The sequence below is a fragment of the Eptatretus burgeri genome, chromosome 13 (genome assembly GCF_056783735.1).
Source record: "Eptatretus burgeri isolate ZD-2024b chromosome 13, Ebu_testis_v1, whole genome shotgun sequence".
NCBI lineage: Eukaryota > Metazoa > Chordata > Myxini > Myxiniformes > Myxinidae > Eptatretus > Eptatretus burgeri.
The window spans coordinates 68,319,673-68,339,672 of NC_140973.1; the positions used below are offsets into that span (position 1 = coordinate 68,319,673).

At 45.3% G+C, this 20,000-nt stretch overlaps 1 protein-coding gene across 4 annotated transcripts in view; it reads left to right on the forward strand.

The window, feature by feature from the left end:
* The window catches only part of LOC147014707 (homeobox protein Meis2-like), a 268,684-nt gene that overhangs the window by 155,955 nt on the left and 92,729 nt on the right, over positions 1 to 20,000 (forward strand). For all 4 annotated transcript variants that reach the window (XM_085852856.1, XM_085852857.1, XM_085852855.1 and 1 more), the window contains exon 9: positions 8,803 to 8,879. In XM_085852856.1, the coding sequence (XP_085708982.1) occupies positions 8,803 to 8,879 (77 nt within the window). The remainder of the gene's footprint in view (positions 1 to 8,802; positions 8,880 to 20,000) is intronic.

A 20,000-nucleotide genomic window follows, 5' to 3' on the forward strand; every position in this document is an offset into this window, starting at 1 on the left:
TGCTGCTTTTTGCTCTCTGCATGAGTACTGTACATATTATTGCCGTTCGAATGCGTTTTCAAGAACCGTAAATGGCGTGAACGGATGCTCAATGCTCGATTAGGTAAACCGAGGGAGGCTCTTCTCTGGTGATGTTAAACGCTTTTTGTCCAAATTTAGATGTCTTACTTCTCACATCATTAGGCTAGTCAAACTGCAGGTGGACATTGTACAGTTTGACTACAATATGCTTTTGGCCAAAAACAAATGGGGGCAGCAAATGCACTTTTGTACTGCTCCAGGGAATAATGATGCAAACCCTCACCACAATTACCTATTCAACGTTGAATGGTTGGAGATATGGAGGGGAGGGGGGGGGGTAGAATGCAAACGGTAAAATATGGCCAACCAGCCACTTTTCAAACATCGACATTCACATAAACCGCTGCAGCTGCGATTTAATACACAGTGCGAGCAAAAATAACGCTTTGTTTGTGAAGTGCCAGAAATACGTACAGCGTTTATGCAATTTACACACAGGCGGCTTAACGCCGGGGTATAATGCGAAAATGATGGTGTCTATGCAAAAATGGCCATATGAAAGTGCCTTTTGCTCATGAGCTTCTCTCTCTCTCTCTCTCTCTCTCTCTCTCTCTCTCTCTCTCTCTCTCTCTCTCTCTCTCTCCCTCTCACTCTCTCACTCTCACTCTCACTCTCACTCTCACTCTCACACTCTCACACTCTCACACTCTCACACTCTCACACTCTCACACTCTCACACTCTCACACTCTCACACTCTCACACTCTCACACTCTCACACTCTCACACTCTCACACTCTCACACTCTCACACTCTCACACTCTCACACTCTCACACTCTCACGTCTCTCCAGTAATCATTGGCTCAAATCATGATATTTTCCAAACAGCAGTCGGCCAATTGTATCCCCTCTCTCTATTCCCCTCACCCCCCCTCCACCCCTTCACTCATACAATAAACCTGTACTGCTTTTACGGTTTCCTATCACCAGCAGTGACATATTTCAGTGGCAAGCTTTAATGTACTCGTTTGCCAATTCAGCAACACACCAATGTAATGAGAGATCTTTCTCCCCCCAAAAATAACAATCCCTAGGGGGCAGTATTCAATCCAGCATTTTAAAGCTTCAGTTTTGGACACTTGGCCTCGGTCTTTTAAATGGCATCACAAGTGAGACGAGAGAAAGCTTTGAAGTGCATTTCGTTCAGCCCATATACCATTTACTTTGACGTAGTTGCGCAGCTCCTTGTTATTGTTACAGCATCGCCGATGGTAGATCGCTCATGGCATGAAATCTCTATCACACGGAAACCAAATGGCCTATCTACTGTTAGGCAAACATGTTTGACGAGCTGTTTAGAAAACACGCGAGGATGTTTGGCACGGCAATCCGACTCAAACAGCCGATGATTGAGCAACACACGAATTGTATCGTCATATTGACACAATAATGCCGCCTGGGTTCAGCTGTGGAGAGCCGCTGGTAATAGGATGTGGTTTACAGTTGCTGTTAGCTAAACGAACAGGAGTTGGGCTATTTGTGCAATTAAGACGCAGTAAACCACAGGCGTAAAATGCTTACGGCTTCTGTTTTCAGGCGCGATATGGCCCGCATAGCCCCCTTGTGAGCAAGCAGCGACTCTGTGCAGACTTCCAAATGTCCCTCAGCCTGGCCCTGATTTATAGTATTACATCTATGTTGTGAAAACAGCTTTGCCTTAATTTGCTGTGTTTGGTAAACTTGCAATAATTCCGAGCGGAATTTTGAGGCCCTTGCTCTGTCTGCACCGGCTGGAGCAATGGCTACCGAAAAACCTATGCGCAATTTCTTTCCTCCTCCGCTACGCATAATTTTTGTCCTTAATCAGCCCGGGAGCCCTAATGGGATGATGCATCCTTGGCAGCCGAGAGAATGAAACCGCCCACCGCAAAATGTGCAACATTGATGGCTCAAGACGTGGCGCTGTCACCTACTCTAAATGCGTCGCATAAATGAAGCCGCAAAACCTTCGGGTGCTTTTGAAAGTTTTTGGGCATGTTGGCAAAAAAAAAAAACGAGCACAAACTGAAGCACCCTCGGGGCTATTGCATCCATTTTGAAATATTTTGCCACCAGCATTTACGTGGGTCCTGAAAAAAATGTGGCGCCATTGCAATATTTATGAAATTGTCACTATTCCTTTCCATATCACCAAACCGCTTATCTTTTGTGAAAGGATGATGTGAGCTATGGTGGGTTCTTATTTAGCTTCCTTTGCCACTGGGCAGAAACATACCAGTTTAAAGCTTGACAATTAGGCGAGGCCTTGTGGAAGATGAATAACAGCCACAGCCACAAAGCAGCTGTCACCACCCAACCTTGCCCAAAATCCTTCCACATTTGTGTGAAAGTCCTGGTTGTGTTCGGCGCCACGTTCAGGAAGCGAGCCACGACCATGACTTACTGGCGTCGAGCCTGCTTAGTTTTGTATGTCATCGTACCAGATCTTACCCCATGGGAGATGCCTCCTTATGCAAAGTTTTCCCCGGTTGTGTGGAGAGGCCCTCAGCAGGACAGTGGCATGGTGGGTGACAGATACATGACGCCTGTACAGAGGCCGGCCGGAAACTGGACCAGACACGATCACGTGGTCATAGCATACATTAATGTTTAATTCATGCAGAAATCACTCCATATAAGGTCTTACAGGTGAAAGTTCCAAGCAGTAACAAGAAGGCACTTGTAGTTCATTCAGTATGTTGTTGTTGTTGTTGTTGTTGTTGTTGTTGTTGTTGTTGTTGTTGTTGTTGTTGTTGTTGTTGTTGTGCAATATTATACACCACAATACATAGTATATCATTTAACTATATTCGTGAAAAAGTGTTACAGGTGGTGTTTCCAAACACCATGAGCTGCCACGTCTTGAACGGTATGGTTTTAAGATGGTTCCATAGTTGCCTTAAACAAGCTATTAAACACAGTGTTGCTATCTTTGCGACCATCTTTAAAGTTACCCGTGTCCATGACTCCACTGTCCCTCTTTTCCCACCATAAGAACACCCGTCATCCATTTCCTGGTGTTCTCTATTTCCTGACTTTCAAGGTGTCTACTTATTAGCACTTCTTGTTCAACCTCAAAAACTCAGACTATTCTCTCTTTCTTCACTTTTCTATTGATGCAGTTCTTTTATTTAAGGCCTGGTCTCAATGAGGACTCATAGTCTGTGACTGGAGCCTTTAACATTAAAAAAAAACCTTATATGTCCATTTTTGCTGGGTTACTTATTTCTTTTTTTTTCTTTATTTTGTTGAACTCTGGATTCTGCCATGTGCTTTACTTTTCCTCATCTACCCCCATTGTCTTCAGCCTAACTATGTGCATCGACCTACTCATGAATAATAGGCAACCCTCAAAGCTTCTCGGAACCTCGTTTACTCAAGAATCTCTCATGCAAGCCGTCTGTTTCACCAAGAACTTGAGATGGCTCTTTCCAGGCATCACAAAACCCATTTGTGGCCAAGTACACCTCGATACGCACACGATGTAAACCGGCCAATACGACAGGTCGTCGAGCCCACGGTGGCTTACTTGGCCGTGCATGCATATACATGCATTCTTGCATTTGTTCCAGCTATCAGGGTGTCTTTTCCGTAGGATTAAGAGCTTTCTTATGCCGTGCCATGACATCACGTATTCGGATTACTCCAATCGCGTGAAAAGGGAGCAAAATTACCATGACATTTAATAATGTGCCAAATGATCCAGCTGCGCATTTCCATGACCAGGTTCACTTTATTCTGCAGGAACATTGCCATTTGCAGCTGGAAAACCACTTCAAGAATGCTATTTGTATGACCATTGAGTTAAGGCATGTCAGGTTACTTATAATATGTGTGGCCGAAGAATTTCATGAGATCATCAATGCAAAAAAAATCTTTTGATGCTCGTTTCTTCTTTTAAGTGCAGAACAATTTGTACATATAAATATATATATATATATATATATATATATATATATATATATATATATATATATATATATATATATATATATATATATATATATATATATATATATATATATATATATATATATATATATATATATACATATATATATATATATATATATATATATATATATATATATATATATATATATATATATATATATATATATATATATATATATATATATATATATATATATATATATATATATATATATATATATATATATATATATATATATATATATATATATATATATATATATATATATATATATATATATATATATATATATATATATATATATATATATATATATATATATATATATATATATATATATATATATATATACATATATATATATATATATATATATATATATATATATATATATATATATATATATATATATATATATACATATATATATATATATATATATACATATATATATATATATATATATATATATATATATATATATATATATATACATATATATATATATATATATATATATATATATATATACATATATATATATATATATATATATATATATATATATATATATATATATACATATATATATATATATATATATATATACGTATATATATATATACATATATATATATATATATATATATATATATATATATATATACATATATATATATATATATATATATATATATATATATATATATATATATATATATATATATATATATATATATATATATATATATATATATATATATATATATATATATATATATATATATATATATATATATATATATATATATATATATATATATATATATATATATATATATATATATATATATATATATATATATATATATATATATACCTGGTGTTGGCTAATGGTTAGGGTGGCGGGCCTTTGCATCCTGGGGTCCTGAGTTCAAATCCCGCACAGCTGTTAAATTAATACCAGGTGGGGTTAACTCGGCCTGTCATCCTTCTGCAGTCGGCAAAATGAATGCCAGCATGCTGGTATCCTGTGTCGGAGTGGTAACCCATCCAGGGTTGTGCCCCATAGCCAAGGACACTGCTTAAGCAGCACCAACGCTCTGCACAGAGTATGGTCCCAATCTCTCTCTCTCTCTCTCTCTCTGTACACCATATGAAACACAATGTGTGTTTGTGTATTTGTTTATGTGATATCTGTCCCCCTTCAAAAGGATGATTTAAGGAGAGTTTTAAAGGCCAATCTTTTAACATAACTGTGTTCACTGTGGTCTATTTTTTTTCAGGATTGAAAAACTTGAAAAACATTTTCCATTGAAGAGTATTATGTCTCTTCTTTTGGATATGTAGATGGTGACTTTCAACCAGGTCTCAATGGTGGTGTACAGAAGCATTTAAAAAAAAATACAAGGTGCAGGGAGGTGAAATTTGCTGCATATGATGTGTAACGAGCGCAGAGTAAAACAAGTGTTCATTTACATCGGTGTGATGTCTCGTAAATAAAGAAGATATAAGCTCAGCTGACACAAGGCCGAGGCTTCATGCGTTGGCACACTCACAAGGCTGTACCCTCAAAATGAAAGGTCCCAGAAAATAAAGACAAGAAGGGCACTCCGCCACACAATGCCTGATCCACAACAACATGTCCGGCCCAATAAATTTTTCAAATATCACGCAATATATAGTTTTTGGCCCTATCACTCAAAGGTGAAGAATCACTTTAAAAATTAAATAATTCTCGCATCCGGATCCGGATTCAGATCTTCACCAAAATCAAATCAATTCGTCCTTGCCAAACACCCAACCTGTCCACCATGTTTCATCCGAAAACATCCACTACTTTTTGAGGTATCCTCTTGTATATCAGTTTAGCCCAATCTCTCAATGGTGAAGAATCACTGATAAAATTATCAGATCTGGATCTGGATCGTCACCAAAATTGAATCAATTCCTCCTTGTCACACACCCAACATGTCCACCAAGTTTTGTCCGAATCCGTCCTCAACCTTTTGCGATATCTTGCTTTTTAGTAATTTTGGCCCCATCTCTCAGTGGTGAAGAATCACTTATCAGATCTGGATCCGGATCTTCACCAAAATTGAATTAATTCTTCCTTTTCACTCACCCAACCTGCCCACAAAATTTCATCTGAATCCATCGACAACTTTTTGAGATATCCTGCACACAAACAAACAAACAAATGAAATTACTCGTTGAGCAAGGAATTGCCGGAATAACTGTCATATCTCCATGATCTCTGAAAAAACAAAAACCTGGAAATCAATTTGGTTCTTATAAGTCGATTGTGCTACTGTTTAATGAGTTATAGTACTTAGTTTGGTCATGATCATAACTTGGAAGTGAATCGGACTTGAAATGGCATTTTTATTGCAATTTGAAAGTTTTTACCCGACCCCCCCCCCTGACATTCGACCCCTGACCGCTAAGAAGGGTGTTGGTGTGACACCCCAATGAGACGTATGGTTGGATGCAGAATTGGAAGATGCATATTTTGTATTTGGTTTGAAGTCAATACGACCATTTTAGCGGACGTTATCGCGAAAATAAGAATTTCGGTTTTTCGGTGACCTTGACCTTGACCTTTAACCTCGATTCACCAAAAAGGACAAGTGTCTAAGTTGGACCATGGCTGACGTACCAGTCTGTACCCAGTTTGGTCATGATCGCTGAAACGTTGTGGCTGCTACAGGGTAAACAAACACACAAACAGACAGACAGACACAGAATGACACGCACAACCAACCAACATAATTGCTGAAATCCAAAGGATTCCGGCAATTAACAAACTCACAGAAAGGGGTGAAAAATTAACCTCCTTCACCTTCGGTGGTGGAGGTAAAAATAGGGTAACATTTGTACATGCAGTGTTTTAAAATAATGTCTTTCCTCTGAATATTTTTGAATAAAATAATCTTTGATGGGCTTTTATACGTGTGTGTGTGTGTGTGTGTGTGTGTGTGTGTGTCTATATATATATATATATATATATATATATATATATATATATATATATATATATATATATATATATATATATATATATATATATATATATATATATATATATATGTACATCCATATATATATATATTATAATATAATGTAATATATAAAAGCGGCTTGGCCTCAGCATGCCTGCTTGCGTCCGTCTGTCAACAATTGCCCTATAGTATATGCCAGCAATATACCACTAATCAAGCAATAATGGTACCCCCAACACAGCATCGCAAAGCGCGCATCTACACACATACACACATATACATACACGCAGCATATAACAGGCTGCACATACACACATGACATGAGGAGAGTTTGTTTCCTGGCATGGCCCGTGCCTAATATGTACCTCAGCCAGCCAATTTGAACAAAAGAAGGAAGAGATGAGGAGGAGGAGGAGGGCAATAATTTTTATTTTATTTTGATCTTCCTCTTCGTGTGTTGTATATTATTCAGAATTCAGCATCTAAAAACGCTGTGATCAATATCCCATTAACACTCCCCCCACCCTTCCTTGATCCCTGATTGTATATACTGAGGCCAGTATCTATGCATCGTGGAATTTTATTTTTCCCATTAACAACAACCGTTTTTTTTTTTGGAGCAGTTTCCTTAAAGATTAGTATTCCCTCCAGCGAAACGATGGGTCTTACATTCAAGATTTAGATTATACCAGCAAATTTACTCAGTGTTGCGTGGGAAGAGAAACGTGAATCAGTCACACTTTGTCGCGAAAGAAAAATTGGAAATTGTAATACTCTCTGCCACCACCACCAGGTGGCGCTACACGGTACACATTTAAATAGATAATTTACACCCCCCCCACCACCACCATCACCCCCACGTGAGGCCACAAAGGCTATGTTCCCTCCTATACAAAGTTATATTTGCACCCCGAGTTTGGAGTTTGTTACATAAAATATGTGGCTGTGCATAAGGAACACATACAAACAGAGAAAGAGATGGATAGATACATAAAGGTCGATTTTTGCCTTGTATAGGAATAAATTATATTATATCGTACAAATCAAACCCCTAACTTGATGAGGCAGCAGGGCACAGATCGAGACCCATAACAGTAAATGCTGCACGACCTGATTGCAACAAACGACCTGCCAAACAAACACATTGTTTCTTCCCTGCTGAGTACCAGTTAGGAGGTTTGCACTCAAGAATAATAAATTAAACAAAAGGAGCACACTGACCCAAGATGTGACATCATAGATGATGTGCATGACATCAATAGCTCATGTCGCATCTAAGGTCGGTGTGCTCCTTTCATTTCACACATATATATATATATATATATATATATATATATATATATATATATATATATATATATATATATATATATATATATATATATATATATATAGCATTTTGCTGGAAATATTTTATCAAGCAGAGTTATTTTTTTCCAAGTTATTTTTAACGCTCATTCATTCTACCAGATTGTGTTGAAAAGGGAAATCTTTGGATACTGTGATATTGTTTGGAAAAGAATCTTTGCCAAACATATCCATATATGTCACATGATTAACTATGAGGAGTTTTTGAAATGAACACCGTCACGTGGGGGAGGGTGCAACATGGCTCTATTGGTTACCACATGGGCCTTTTGCTCCAGGCAACCGTGTGAGGGGTTTTTCTTTTTAAAATTATTTTGGCTGAATATTGTAACAAACTTGCTCTGGCACAGCTGTGGATGAGTTGCGATGGAAGGAAGCATTATTGAAAACCTCTGTGTTTCTTGTTTTTTTTTTACAGCATCCGTATCCATCGGAAGAGCAGAAAAAACAGCTGGCTCAGGACACTGGCCTCACCATCCTCCAAGTCAACAACTGGTGAGGCCTCAGACAGATCCCGATGCTTCCCTAGCAGCTCTAAACTGGTTCCCTAATAACGGGGGTGGAGGGGGTGTAAGCTCCGGTGGGTGGTGACACCGCATCGGGTTTCATTGCTGTGACTCACAAAGCAAACCCTGCTAAGGCTTGCTCTTGGATACATCGTGTCATTATTAATTGAGGTGTTTGTAAGGCGGTGGCTCTGGAGGGTCGTTTAAGGGAGCAGAGTTCTTTCCATGCAGCCAAACAAGGTTGATTTCTGCTCTATCACACTAACTGATTCTCGAATGCCTCATGCCAAACACCTTTTCTCGATGCGGAATAGTCAAGTGTGCTGTTCACAAAGTCTTTGGAATTAAATACGATTGCCCCTCAAAAAGCCAATTTTTTTATTTTCCAATGTATGATTTGTAAGAAATAATATAATGTTGTACTGGTACCTGTATATCAAAAATAGATAAGACAACATTGGCATTTCTTGGATTTTCGTCAACAATCTTATCCCGAGAACTTTGAACGGCCCTCAGGAGATTGTGGACCGGAGGAATTCGTCATCACAGAAAAAGACGTGCACATTAAAGTATATCTTTGGGTGTTTTTCAGGACCTTTTGTTTTGTGTCTAGTGAATCACCAATCTATCTGAACCTCTAGGTTAAGAAGCCAGGACCAGGCCAGTTGATCTCACCTATGGAAGTTTGAAATGAGCAAAGTCCCTAAAGGATCCATATTACCCCCTTGTCCCTGAGCACTGTATCAGTCGGCTTTAACCTTCGCCACATAAGTTTTTCGGGTTTTTGTTTGTAGTACTTTTGATTCTATTACGAAATGCCAAGATATTGTGAGCCGACATGTTCTTTCACAACATTTAAAATCCTTACATACCAGAGGCATTAGTCTCAAATGTGTATTGAAGCCTGACTGCACTTTGGTGCAAAACCATAGGCCTTGCTCTTGGCATGCTCACTCACTACCAGATGCATGGACACCTCCCTGTGAACACTTGCAGTCACATACATGCAACTGGACCGATAACTTGGTGAAAAGGGTTGCACCAGCCCTTTACTTGCATCCATATAACAGAGGCACAAAGCGAGAATCTCGTCACAAAGGCACCCTGTCTTCCCTGCACATGGTACGCACTATGGTGAGAGGATTTATTACACGTGCCTTTTATTCCTGGCTTAAGGGACTCGTGGATTATGCAGCATTAGAAATCTTCCACCCCTGTTTTTGATCATTACACACCTTCATACACCGCACGTCGTTTCAACCGTTCAACCTGTACCCAAGTGTTCCGGAACGCTCATCACCCTTTCATTAATGCTTCCTTTTAAGTAGTGCACGTTTCTTTTCCTGACTAGCCGTGTTCTCAGACGCATGTTTCAAGTTCAACTGCAATGAACTGAAATGGAGATTAATAATGTTACAAACCCAGTTTCAACAGAGCAATCATCAGTTTGAGGAAGCTAAAAACCACACTATCGCTGACTAAACGCTATTCATTTGTGGTAAGTGAGCGTCAAACTTGAGGAAATAGGAATACGAATAATTTGGGTAGTTTGGCACTTGACCTGTAGTGCCACACTTAGTTAAGTACACAGCGGTAAATGTATCATCTGCTCCTCGAAAATGATGTGAGAGCAATCAAGCATCAGGCCATGCTACAACCAGGCTAATAAAGACATTCGAGACTTTCTGTTATTCCAAGGCCCAAAATGTCTCGAGTTAATAACTAATGAGATATTCGCCGGTCAGACCTTCTCGGCTTCGTCTAATTAGAAGGCTACATCATCTCGATGAAATCCTATCCTGGCCAAAGCAGCCCGAGACGGAGTGGCGCACCTTTAATATAAATTAGCAATTCGCACCTTGCGAGCAATTATTGAGGCAGATTTTTAAAGGAACCGGAGAGCGAATGCTTCATATTTAAATGTCGTTAGTACAGAATCAGATATGTTTATGAAACACAATCTCTTTTGTGCCTGCTTAGAGGGCCCAATTTATGGTCTTACATGGGCTTTTCCGACTCGCCTGATTGGGTGAGCGGACCAAAGCCTCAAAGGCATGTAACTCAAACTCAGAAAGGATTTGGGTGGAGTGAGGTCTGCTGGACGTGCACGCAGAATGTATTTATACCCCACTACTAGGGCGGGGGACAAATGACAAACAAGTCAGTTCTGCGGTCATACGAACGAAGCGCGGACCGGGCGGGCAGCATTCTTCAACGGTTCGGCAAGTTCAGCTTCAACTTTCCGACTCCTATTTCCACCCTCTGCCCTCCCTCTCACCCCCCCCCTCTCTCTCTCTTACTACTTTACCTCAAATCATGCACTTTCCCAATGAGAAAACAAAAATAGAAATATAATACCATGGTGACATTAATATAATCATTTTCATCTCCCTTGGTCATGAAAGCAGGTCAAAGTGCAAGTGCTGTTCAGGTCGATCGGATAGGCATAACTTCATTGCAAAGGAATTCAAGTTGGGGCGAAGTGTGTGTGTGTGTGTGTGTGTGTGTGTGTGTGTGTGTGTGTGTGTGTGTGTGTGTGTGTGTGTGTGTGTGTGTGTGTGTGTGTGTGTGTGTGTGTGTGTGTGTGTGTGTGTGTGTGTGTTTGTTTTCCGTATCCAGGAAAATTCCTCTTTGGTGACACCAAACGTTCAAACATCATGAAAAAAAAACATAAAGTTTTAAACATCAAAATGGAATAAGAAAACAGGGTGAAGAAATATGGAAGATGGACAAAGCAACGAAGAATCTTAGCCCAAACAAAATGGCGAAGAATTTGAATTTAACACGAATTGCACATGGTACAAATGACTTTTTTTTAATGTTCTTCTTCATCCGCTGAGCAAAAAAGTGTCTCCCTGATGGCAGATTTTCAAAAAGTCCGTTCAAGAAGTGACTTTCTTCGGTACATACATGTATCGTCTTCCTTTTCAATGATCCCAAATATAAAAACGACATGCTGGTTGAAGGGGGTCACCCACTTTAAATGCCAGTGTCATGACATTTCTCAGTCATGACTGATTCCGCAAATTCAGATAACTATACCAGGAAACCAAATTGAATGACAAAACATGAATCAACAAGGAATTGGTCAACATCCACATCATGCATGAGCTAACACTAAGTTAATTCAACTTCCTGAGAATATACAATCTTTGCATTGATTTCTTGTACACAGCAGTGGTATTTTCATCAAAAGTTAGCTTATTGTCAATAATAGTGTCCAGGTATTTTAATTTAACAATTTCCACCTTATCACCATTTATGCACATATATATATATATATATATATATATATATATATATATATATATATATATATATATATATATATATATATATATATATATATATTGTTGCGGATTTCGCGCCCGCCGGCGTGCGACGGCCACGTAACTCGAATCGCGGCACGTCGCCCACCGGACGGACAATCCAGTCGCGACCCTCTCGGACTAACGCCGGGAACCAGTCACGGGTGGACCTTTCGGTCTCACCGCGATCGAGCCAATCAGCCCCCGCGTGGGATAGGGTTGCTCGCCAAATTCGAACTACCTAAGTACCCACGCGGAGGGTAGACCGGGCGATCGCACCTCGCCGCAGGTCGACTTCGGACACGGGCCACTTAAGCGACCCGTTCCGTACTATCAGAATAACCGAGCGGTGTTATCGTCGACCTCGACGGTTCGATTAATTATCGGGCGTATTCAGCCCACTACCAACCCTTTACGTGAAGCAAGATGGGGATTCAATGGAGGAAAAGACGAAGCGAAGCGGGAGAACAGTTCAACAATAAAGCACATTTATTCGCGGCACACGGGAAGCACACAAATACAATTCCACCAAATGCACACAAAAAAAAGAAAACACAATTCCATTTACACAAAAAGCAAACATAAAAGTGAAAACACAGTGCAGAGCTAATACCGACTACCGAGCACACGGCAACACTTATACAATTCTACTTCACAGACGGCGCCGACAACACATACCCAAAACCAAGGAAAAGAACATCCCCAAGAATGAGGCGGCCTGAGGCCGAGACCGGGTCGGGCCTACCCGTCTGGTGATGAGACGCGGAGCGGCGATGGCCCCGCAACCCGCGGGCCTCGTGGACAGTGCCTGGCTGGGGGTGGGAACGGGGCCCCCTTGGTCGCACTATCTCAGCGCGGGGGGAAACAGGAGGGGGTTGCTGATGCTCGGGGTATAGAGGATCTTTATTATCCCTGGTGTGCGTCTCCACCTCGGCCAGGTCGCGCTGCCGGCCTCCCTCGGGCGTGCAGCTCCTGGCACCGACGCGAGCACCCCTCGTCCGACTCTCTTCAGCTTCTCCAGCCACTGCAGGCTTCGGGCTCCAGTCTTCCACACTCGTCCCCTCCGTTCCGACTCCTTCTCGTTCTCGACTCCTTCTCGTTCTCGTTTGCGACTCTCCTCTGACTGACGAACACCGTCCTTTTATCCCCCCGTAACTTCGCCTTTGACCCCCTCCCTTTGACCTTTCACCTCGCTCCCCATTGGCCCGAGAAAAAGTGGGCGTGAAGGATTTTTGATCCACAAATTTGCATATATCGATCGTTCTGGAGGCGGGGCCAAATCGCCCCTCGCTCACCGATTGGACGGCAAAAAGTGGGCGTGTGTCGTTTTTGATCCGTTTTTGAAGCACAAAATCCGTGATTTTGTACACGCTGTTCGACGCGCGTTCTGCATGAGTCCAACACCGGTACCCACAGCGGGGCAAGAACGGTGGCGATGCTACGGTTGCGAGGTGTGACGGGAAGGTCGTGGCGGTTGTGGTGAAGCGGCGTTGTGGTTGGTGGTTGATGTGGTTGTGATCATGGCGGTTGGTCCAAAATAAAGATAGTAAAAGAAAAACGGCTATCCTGAAGAGTCGCAGCTCGCATAAATGACATGTATTCCCACTAGACAACGGGTTTGGGCCTAACTACACATGCACTTACCGAGATACCTCACCTAAGGGACCTGAATGGTGGTTTGCGAATTTGGTAACCACAACACTACCCCTTCCTTTTTACAGACTCGTCCCGAGTCGTCAAATTTTCGTGTGCCATCATGTGTAGTTTTCCCCTAGTACATTTTACCTACGGATCCCTGAGTGCAACATTCATGGTATTCGTGTCCCCAAAATAAATAACCTGAGGGCTGCGTAACTACCTAAACAAACTCACTCACACGGACGACTTAAATAAAATTGCCGGCGCTAAGACAAACATGCCGGGGGCGCACTCATATGTACAGTACATCTTAACCTTAACTTACAAATTTTACACTAAACCATGGCCCAGGATCACTGAACTCTGCAAAAGAAAAGCAGTTAGCAGGGAGCCAGGCTGCCCGCATGCAGTCTCTGGCTCAAACAATGCAGGTGACAGGGAACGTGGCTGGCTGCTCACACGCAGTCCAAGGCCTTCCCTTTTGAACTGAACTCAGTGAACCACAACGGTGCCTGGGCTGCACAACGCAGTCTCCGCGCCAGCTCAAGTGGCACACGCAATGAGCACAACGAATGGATGCATGAACGGTTTGAACTGAATGCAGTGAACCACAACGGTGCATGGGCTGCACAAACGCAGTCTCCGTGCCAGCTCAAGTGGCACACGCAATGAGCACAACGAATGGATGGATGAATGGATGGACGCAAAACACGGTGCACGGGCTGCCACTGCAGGCCCGTGTTGTAGCTGCCAACAGGGCAGTTCTCGCAGCTTGCAAACTGTTGCCTTGATCCTGGCGCACATGGAAATGAACAGGGGGGGGCAAAGCAAAATTGAACGGGGCTGGTGAACATGGGCAGTGGGCATGGCATGGCAAAGGTGCAGGCAACACAGCCCGCAGAAGAAGGCCGCTGCAGGCAAACACAGCCGGCAGATGAACTGGCCGGCACAGGCCTTGAAGAAAAACAGCCAGCAGATGAACTGGCCGGCACAGGCCTTGCAGAACACAGCTGCCGATGAAGTTGGCCGGCCTCCGCCTTGAAGCAAAACACGGCCAGCCGATGAAGTTGGCCAGCCTTTGCCGTTCAATGGAGGTTGGTGGAGGGAGTGCGGTGGTGCTGGCCACTTGGAAGGCGGGCTCGGACCTACCTACCTGTCTCCCTCCCAACCTATCGCCTTTGCCTGTCACTGTACATACCCACTCCCTTAATTTGTCAAACCCCAATTTAGCCCCAACTTATTTTTTTGTTGTTTTTATTTTTACTCCCCCACTATAAATCGTCCCCTAACCCCCTTTATCGTCCTTGTTCGGCTAACCTATCCTGTCACCTAGCCTACTCCCAACCCCTACGTTCCCTTCCCGGAGGGGAACAAGGGAGAGCTAACGTCCTGTGTCGAGGCCCAACGAAGCCTCAGAATGGCCTCCCCAGAGTTCGGCGATCTTAACACCAAGTGGGTCCAGCGGCCCACAACGACAGCGAGGGGATGGATGGTGCGGAGGGGTACATCTCCTAATCTATCCTAACCATTTAACTGTTAAACTACCCCGGGGCTTTCAACAAGCGCCTCTCGCTTAAACTATTGGTTCTAACAACCCAGATTCCCGTCGCCTGTGTTGGTGTCCTTACAATTTCGGGCCTCGCCGCTCAATTTTGTCTCCGTGCCCTCACACGGTCTCCTGGCTGGGACACGTGGCTCCCTTTGGCAGGCACGACCCTCTGCCGATTCTCCCGCTATGGCACCCCGGGCACTACACTGCCTCCGAGCCTACCAGCTCCCTAACACCGGGAGTGCCCCCATGGCACCTCCCCTGAAACGCACACGTGGCAGGCCGGCCTCCCGGGCCCCTTTCCGAGGGTCACCCGTGCCCACAACACTGCCCACGCGGCTAATGGCGCCCCGGGCCCCCGCACCAAGCAGGCGCACCCGTGCCCACTACTCTATCCCGGCCCCCCATGGGCCCATGGCCTACCGCGGCCGACTAGCCTGGTGCCCGGGGTACCCACTCAGCGATACTCACCTTTCGCAGCCACGCTCCCAAGCCCGTCAACAGGGCTCCTGCACCCCTCCAAATGGGTCTCGAGCCTACTTTCCCACCAACAGCAAAACGACCTCCATTTTTCAATTTGACTAACCCAGCTAACTCACTCTACACTGACCCCGGGGTCCCTTGGGCGGGAGTCACTCCTCCCCCCAATCACTCATCGCACCATGCATTCCCCATTCACTCCACTCACACAGACCCGCTGGCCTCACTCACTCACCATGTACTCACCTCACAACTCTCCAACTCAACACACACACCGCTGAACTCTGCCATCCTTCTATCTGCATCCCCTAACTAACTCGTGCTCCCACGTCATCCCTTAAACTATAGCACGTTCCATTTAACACTACGTAGCTAAACTACGTCCCCTCTACACATCCAAAGTCTGTCATTGTCTTCAAATAATTCATTTTATTTCCCAACCTAAATCTGGCTACAATCCCTCTAACTAATCCATTCCACGGACTCCATGAGGACTTACCCCTGCCCCATGAAGTCGGTCTAACTAAGCTAACCCTTCCCCCTAACTAGTTTCCATCCTGTGCCCAGGTTAAGGGGGTCCTCCACCCCTTACCCAGGAATCCTGTGCACCCGAAAGTGAGGCTTGTCTCTCCTTTTTTTTTTTTTTATACGCAGCACCCGCGCGGCAACTCGCGCATTTCGCACCTGCCCGTGACGTCATGCAGCTGCACGTGTACCTCGTCCCTCCTTGGACGGTACCATCCGGCAGAGATACCCCTCCTGCCGGATTCCAACCACACGTGCAGCCATGACGTCACCGTGCGCAAAAAAAAACAAGCCCCACGTCTCGAGGGGTTCCCCACGCGAACACATGTGCTTTGCCCGTTGGAGCTTAACACACACGATCGCGTGGAGAACCCGTCCGGTCCAAATCCATTTACCTGCCTAAACTTTGTCCGTCCGCGGGATCGGCAAATCCACCGCGTGCGTTTCCGGACCGGGACTTCACTCTCGCAAGCGAGCACGTGGTGGTCTCGTGCGTTGCACAGCACGAACCGCGTGCTCACTGCTGGGTGAACCCGGCACGGTCCTCGAAACAACTACAGCCGCTACTCGGCTTTCTCTCCTCTGTCGCCGTCTCCGTCTCCATTCAACCCACGCATACCTGCGTGTTACGACGCACACAGTCCACTCCATCACATTCACACCGGGAGATGCGGCTGCGTGCTCCCGCATGCCAACCGACATCTCCCTTACATACCGCTCTCTCACACACACGGTCTCCCTTGCACACAGCGACCTTGCACACGGCCGTTCACTCACGCGTTCCTCACTACTCACACAAACCATACTACTCACACGTGGTGCTCCATTCACTCGCGCGGGGGCACTCACCCGCGGTGCCTCACCCACGCACGCGAGGGCACTCAACCGCTGTGCCTCATCCACACACCGTGCCTCACTCATACACGCGGGGGCACTCACCCACGCACGCGAGGGCACTCAACCGCTGTGCCTCATCCACACACCGTGCCTCACTCATACACACGGCGACACTCACACACGCGGTCTCTTCCACACAACGTCCCTCACTCATACACGCCGGGGGCACTCAACCGCGGTGCCTCATCCATACACCGTGTGCTGGGAAGCACGTACACCGGCACAATCGCCACCACACCAATCACACGTGGTGCCTCACTCATACTGGCCGTTTCACTCACACACACGGCCTCACTCACACACGGTGCCTCACCCACGCACGGCGTGCTGGGAAGCACGTACTCTGGCTCCATCGCCACCACACCACTCACACACGGGGTTGCTTCCACACACGGGGACGCACTCACACCTTGCACCACACACACAGGGACAACCACACTGGGGATTTGTGTCCCCACAAGGGTCTCCGGGGCCTCTACACCCCTCAAGCTCTCCGTGCACCCGTCCACAGCACTCGTCCCCTCAACCTCGCAAAACAAGACCGAACTCACCTGGTCGTGACTCGCCTCAAGGGGGCATACTCCCTCCCCTCGTTCCTGGAGGAGGCCATCCCGCTGCTCGCACCGGGTCCCTACACGCTCCGCGAGCTCACCCCCATTATCCTCCACTACCTCCGTGTGTGTGTGTGCGTCACTTACCCCATCTTCATCGTGTAGTCTTCCCTCTATTTTTTCTGTCTCCCGTGTCTCTGCCAACTCTTCACCCTTTACCTCCCTTGTCTCAACTATTATTTCCGTTGTCGTCACCTCGTGTCTCGTCTCACACGTTTTGGTCTCCCCATTTAATTTTTCCCTTTCGGTCATCGTCACGACCCTCGCCCAACACGTTCCACGAATTATTTTTTCACCCGCCTCCACCGCGGGCCTGTCAGCCGTTGCACCCCCACCCAGCTCGTTTGCTCCCACACGTGAAGTCGCCATTCCCAGCTCCCTGGTCACGGCCTTCATGCCCGCCTGCAGGCATCGGCCCATGTTCTGCGTCTCACCCCGCAGCTCTTTCATTTCTTCTTTCATGTTTGTTTCCATTCCGTTCATTTTTGTATCCATCTTTTCGTTTATTTGTTGTGTATTCGCATCCATCGTCGTTTTCACTTCATTTGTATTTGTATCCATCTTTTCGTTCATGCCTTTCATTTCGTTTTTCATTTCATTTTTCATTTCATTTGTATTTGTATCCATCGTCGTTTTCACTTCATTCATTTGTTTGTTCATTGCCGCCAGCATGGCGCATAGCTGGGCCATGTTGGATGCACTCAGCTGAGCCGTTTCGGCAAGGGTTGGAGAAGGGTCTTGGTGGAGGGGGGGGAGGTGTCATACACTGCGGCCGCTGCCGCACCCATTTCAGGTTCTGGGTTCAGTTGGGCGAGTCCGTGTTCCTGCACAATCAACATTTCCTGCTCGGGGATTCCATCCTGGACCATGGACTCTACATTATTACACATATACATTTCTAATACCCCCGGCTCCCGCTCGCCTTGAGACGCCATCTTGCTTCTCGTGAAGGGTTAATTTCGCTCGCTCGTAATTTGGAGGGAATCGGGGGTCGCTTCTCTCACCCCTGGACCGATTCCCGTGAATTTAGCCGGAGACAGGAGAGCCTGTTTTCCTGTTCTCCGATACCAGTGCCGCGAGGAGGGCGATGAATTTGTATCGCACGACCTGACACCAGTGTTGCGGATTTCGCGCCCGCCGGCGTGCGACGGCCACGTAACTCGAATCGCGGCACGTCGCCCACCGGACGGACAATCCAGTCGTGACCCTCTCGGACTAACGCCGGGAACCAGTCACGGGTGGACCTTTCGGTCTCACCGCGATCGAGCCAATCAGCCCCCGCGTGGGATAGGGTTGCTCGCCAAATTCGAACTACCTAAGTACCCACGCGGAGGGTAGACCGGGCGATCGCACCTCGCCGCAGGTCGACTTCGGACACGGGCCACTTAAGCGACCCGTTCCGTACTATCAGAATAACCGAGCGGTGTTATCGTCGACCTCGACGGTTCGATTAATTATCGGGCGTATTCAGCCCACTACCAACCCTTTACGTGAAGCAAGATGGGGATTCAATGGAGGAAAAGACGAAGCGAAGCGGGAGAACAGTTCAACAATAAAGCACATTTATTCGCGGCACACGGGAAGCACACAAATACAATTCCACCAAATGCACACAAAAAAGAAAACACAATTCCATTTACACAAAAAGCAAACATAAAAGTGAAAACACAGTGCAGAGCTAATACCGACTACCGAGCACACGGCAACACTTATACAATTCTACTTCACAGACGGCGCCGACAACACATACCCAAAACCAAGGAAAAGAACATCCCCAAGAATGAGGCGGCCTGAGGCCGAGACCGGGTCGGGCCTACCCGTCTGGTGATGAGACGCGGAGCGGCGATGGCCCCGCAACCCGCGGGCCTCGTGGACAGTGCCTGGCTGGGGGTGGGAACGGGGCCCCCTTGGTCGCACTATCTCAGCGCGGGGGGAAACAGGAGGGGGTTGCTGATGCTCGGGGTATAGAGGATCTTTATTATCCCTGGTGTGCGTCTCCACCTCGGCCAGGTCGCGCTGCCGGCCTCCCTCGGGCGTGCAGCTCCTGGCACCGACGCGAGCACCCCCTCGTCCGACTCTCTTCAGCTTCTCCAGCCACTGCA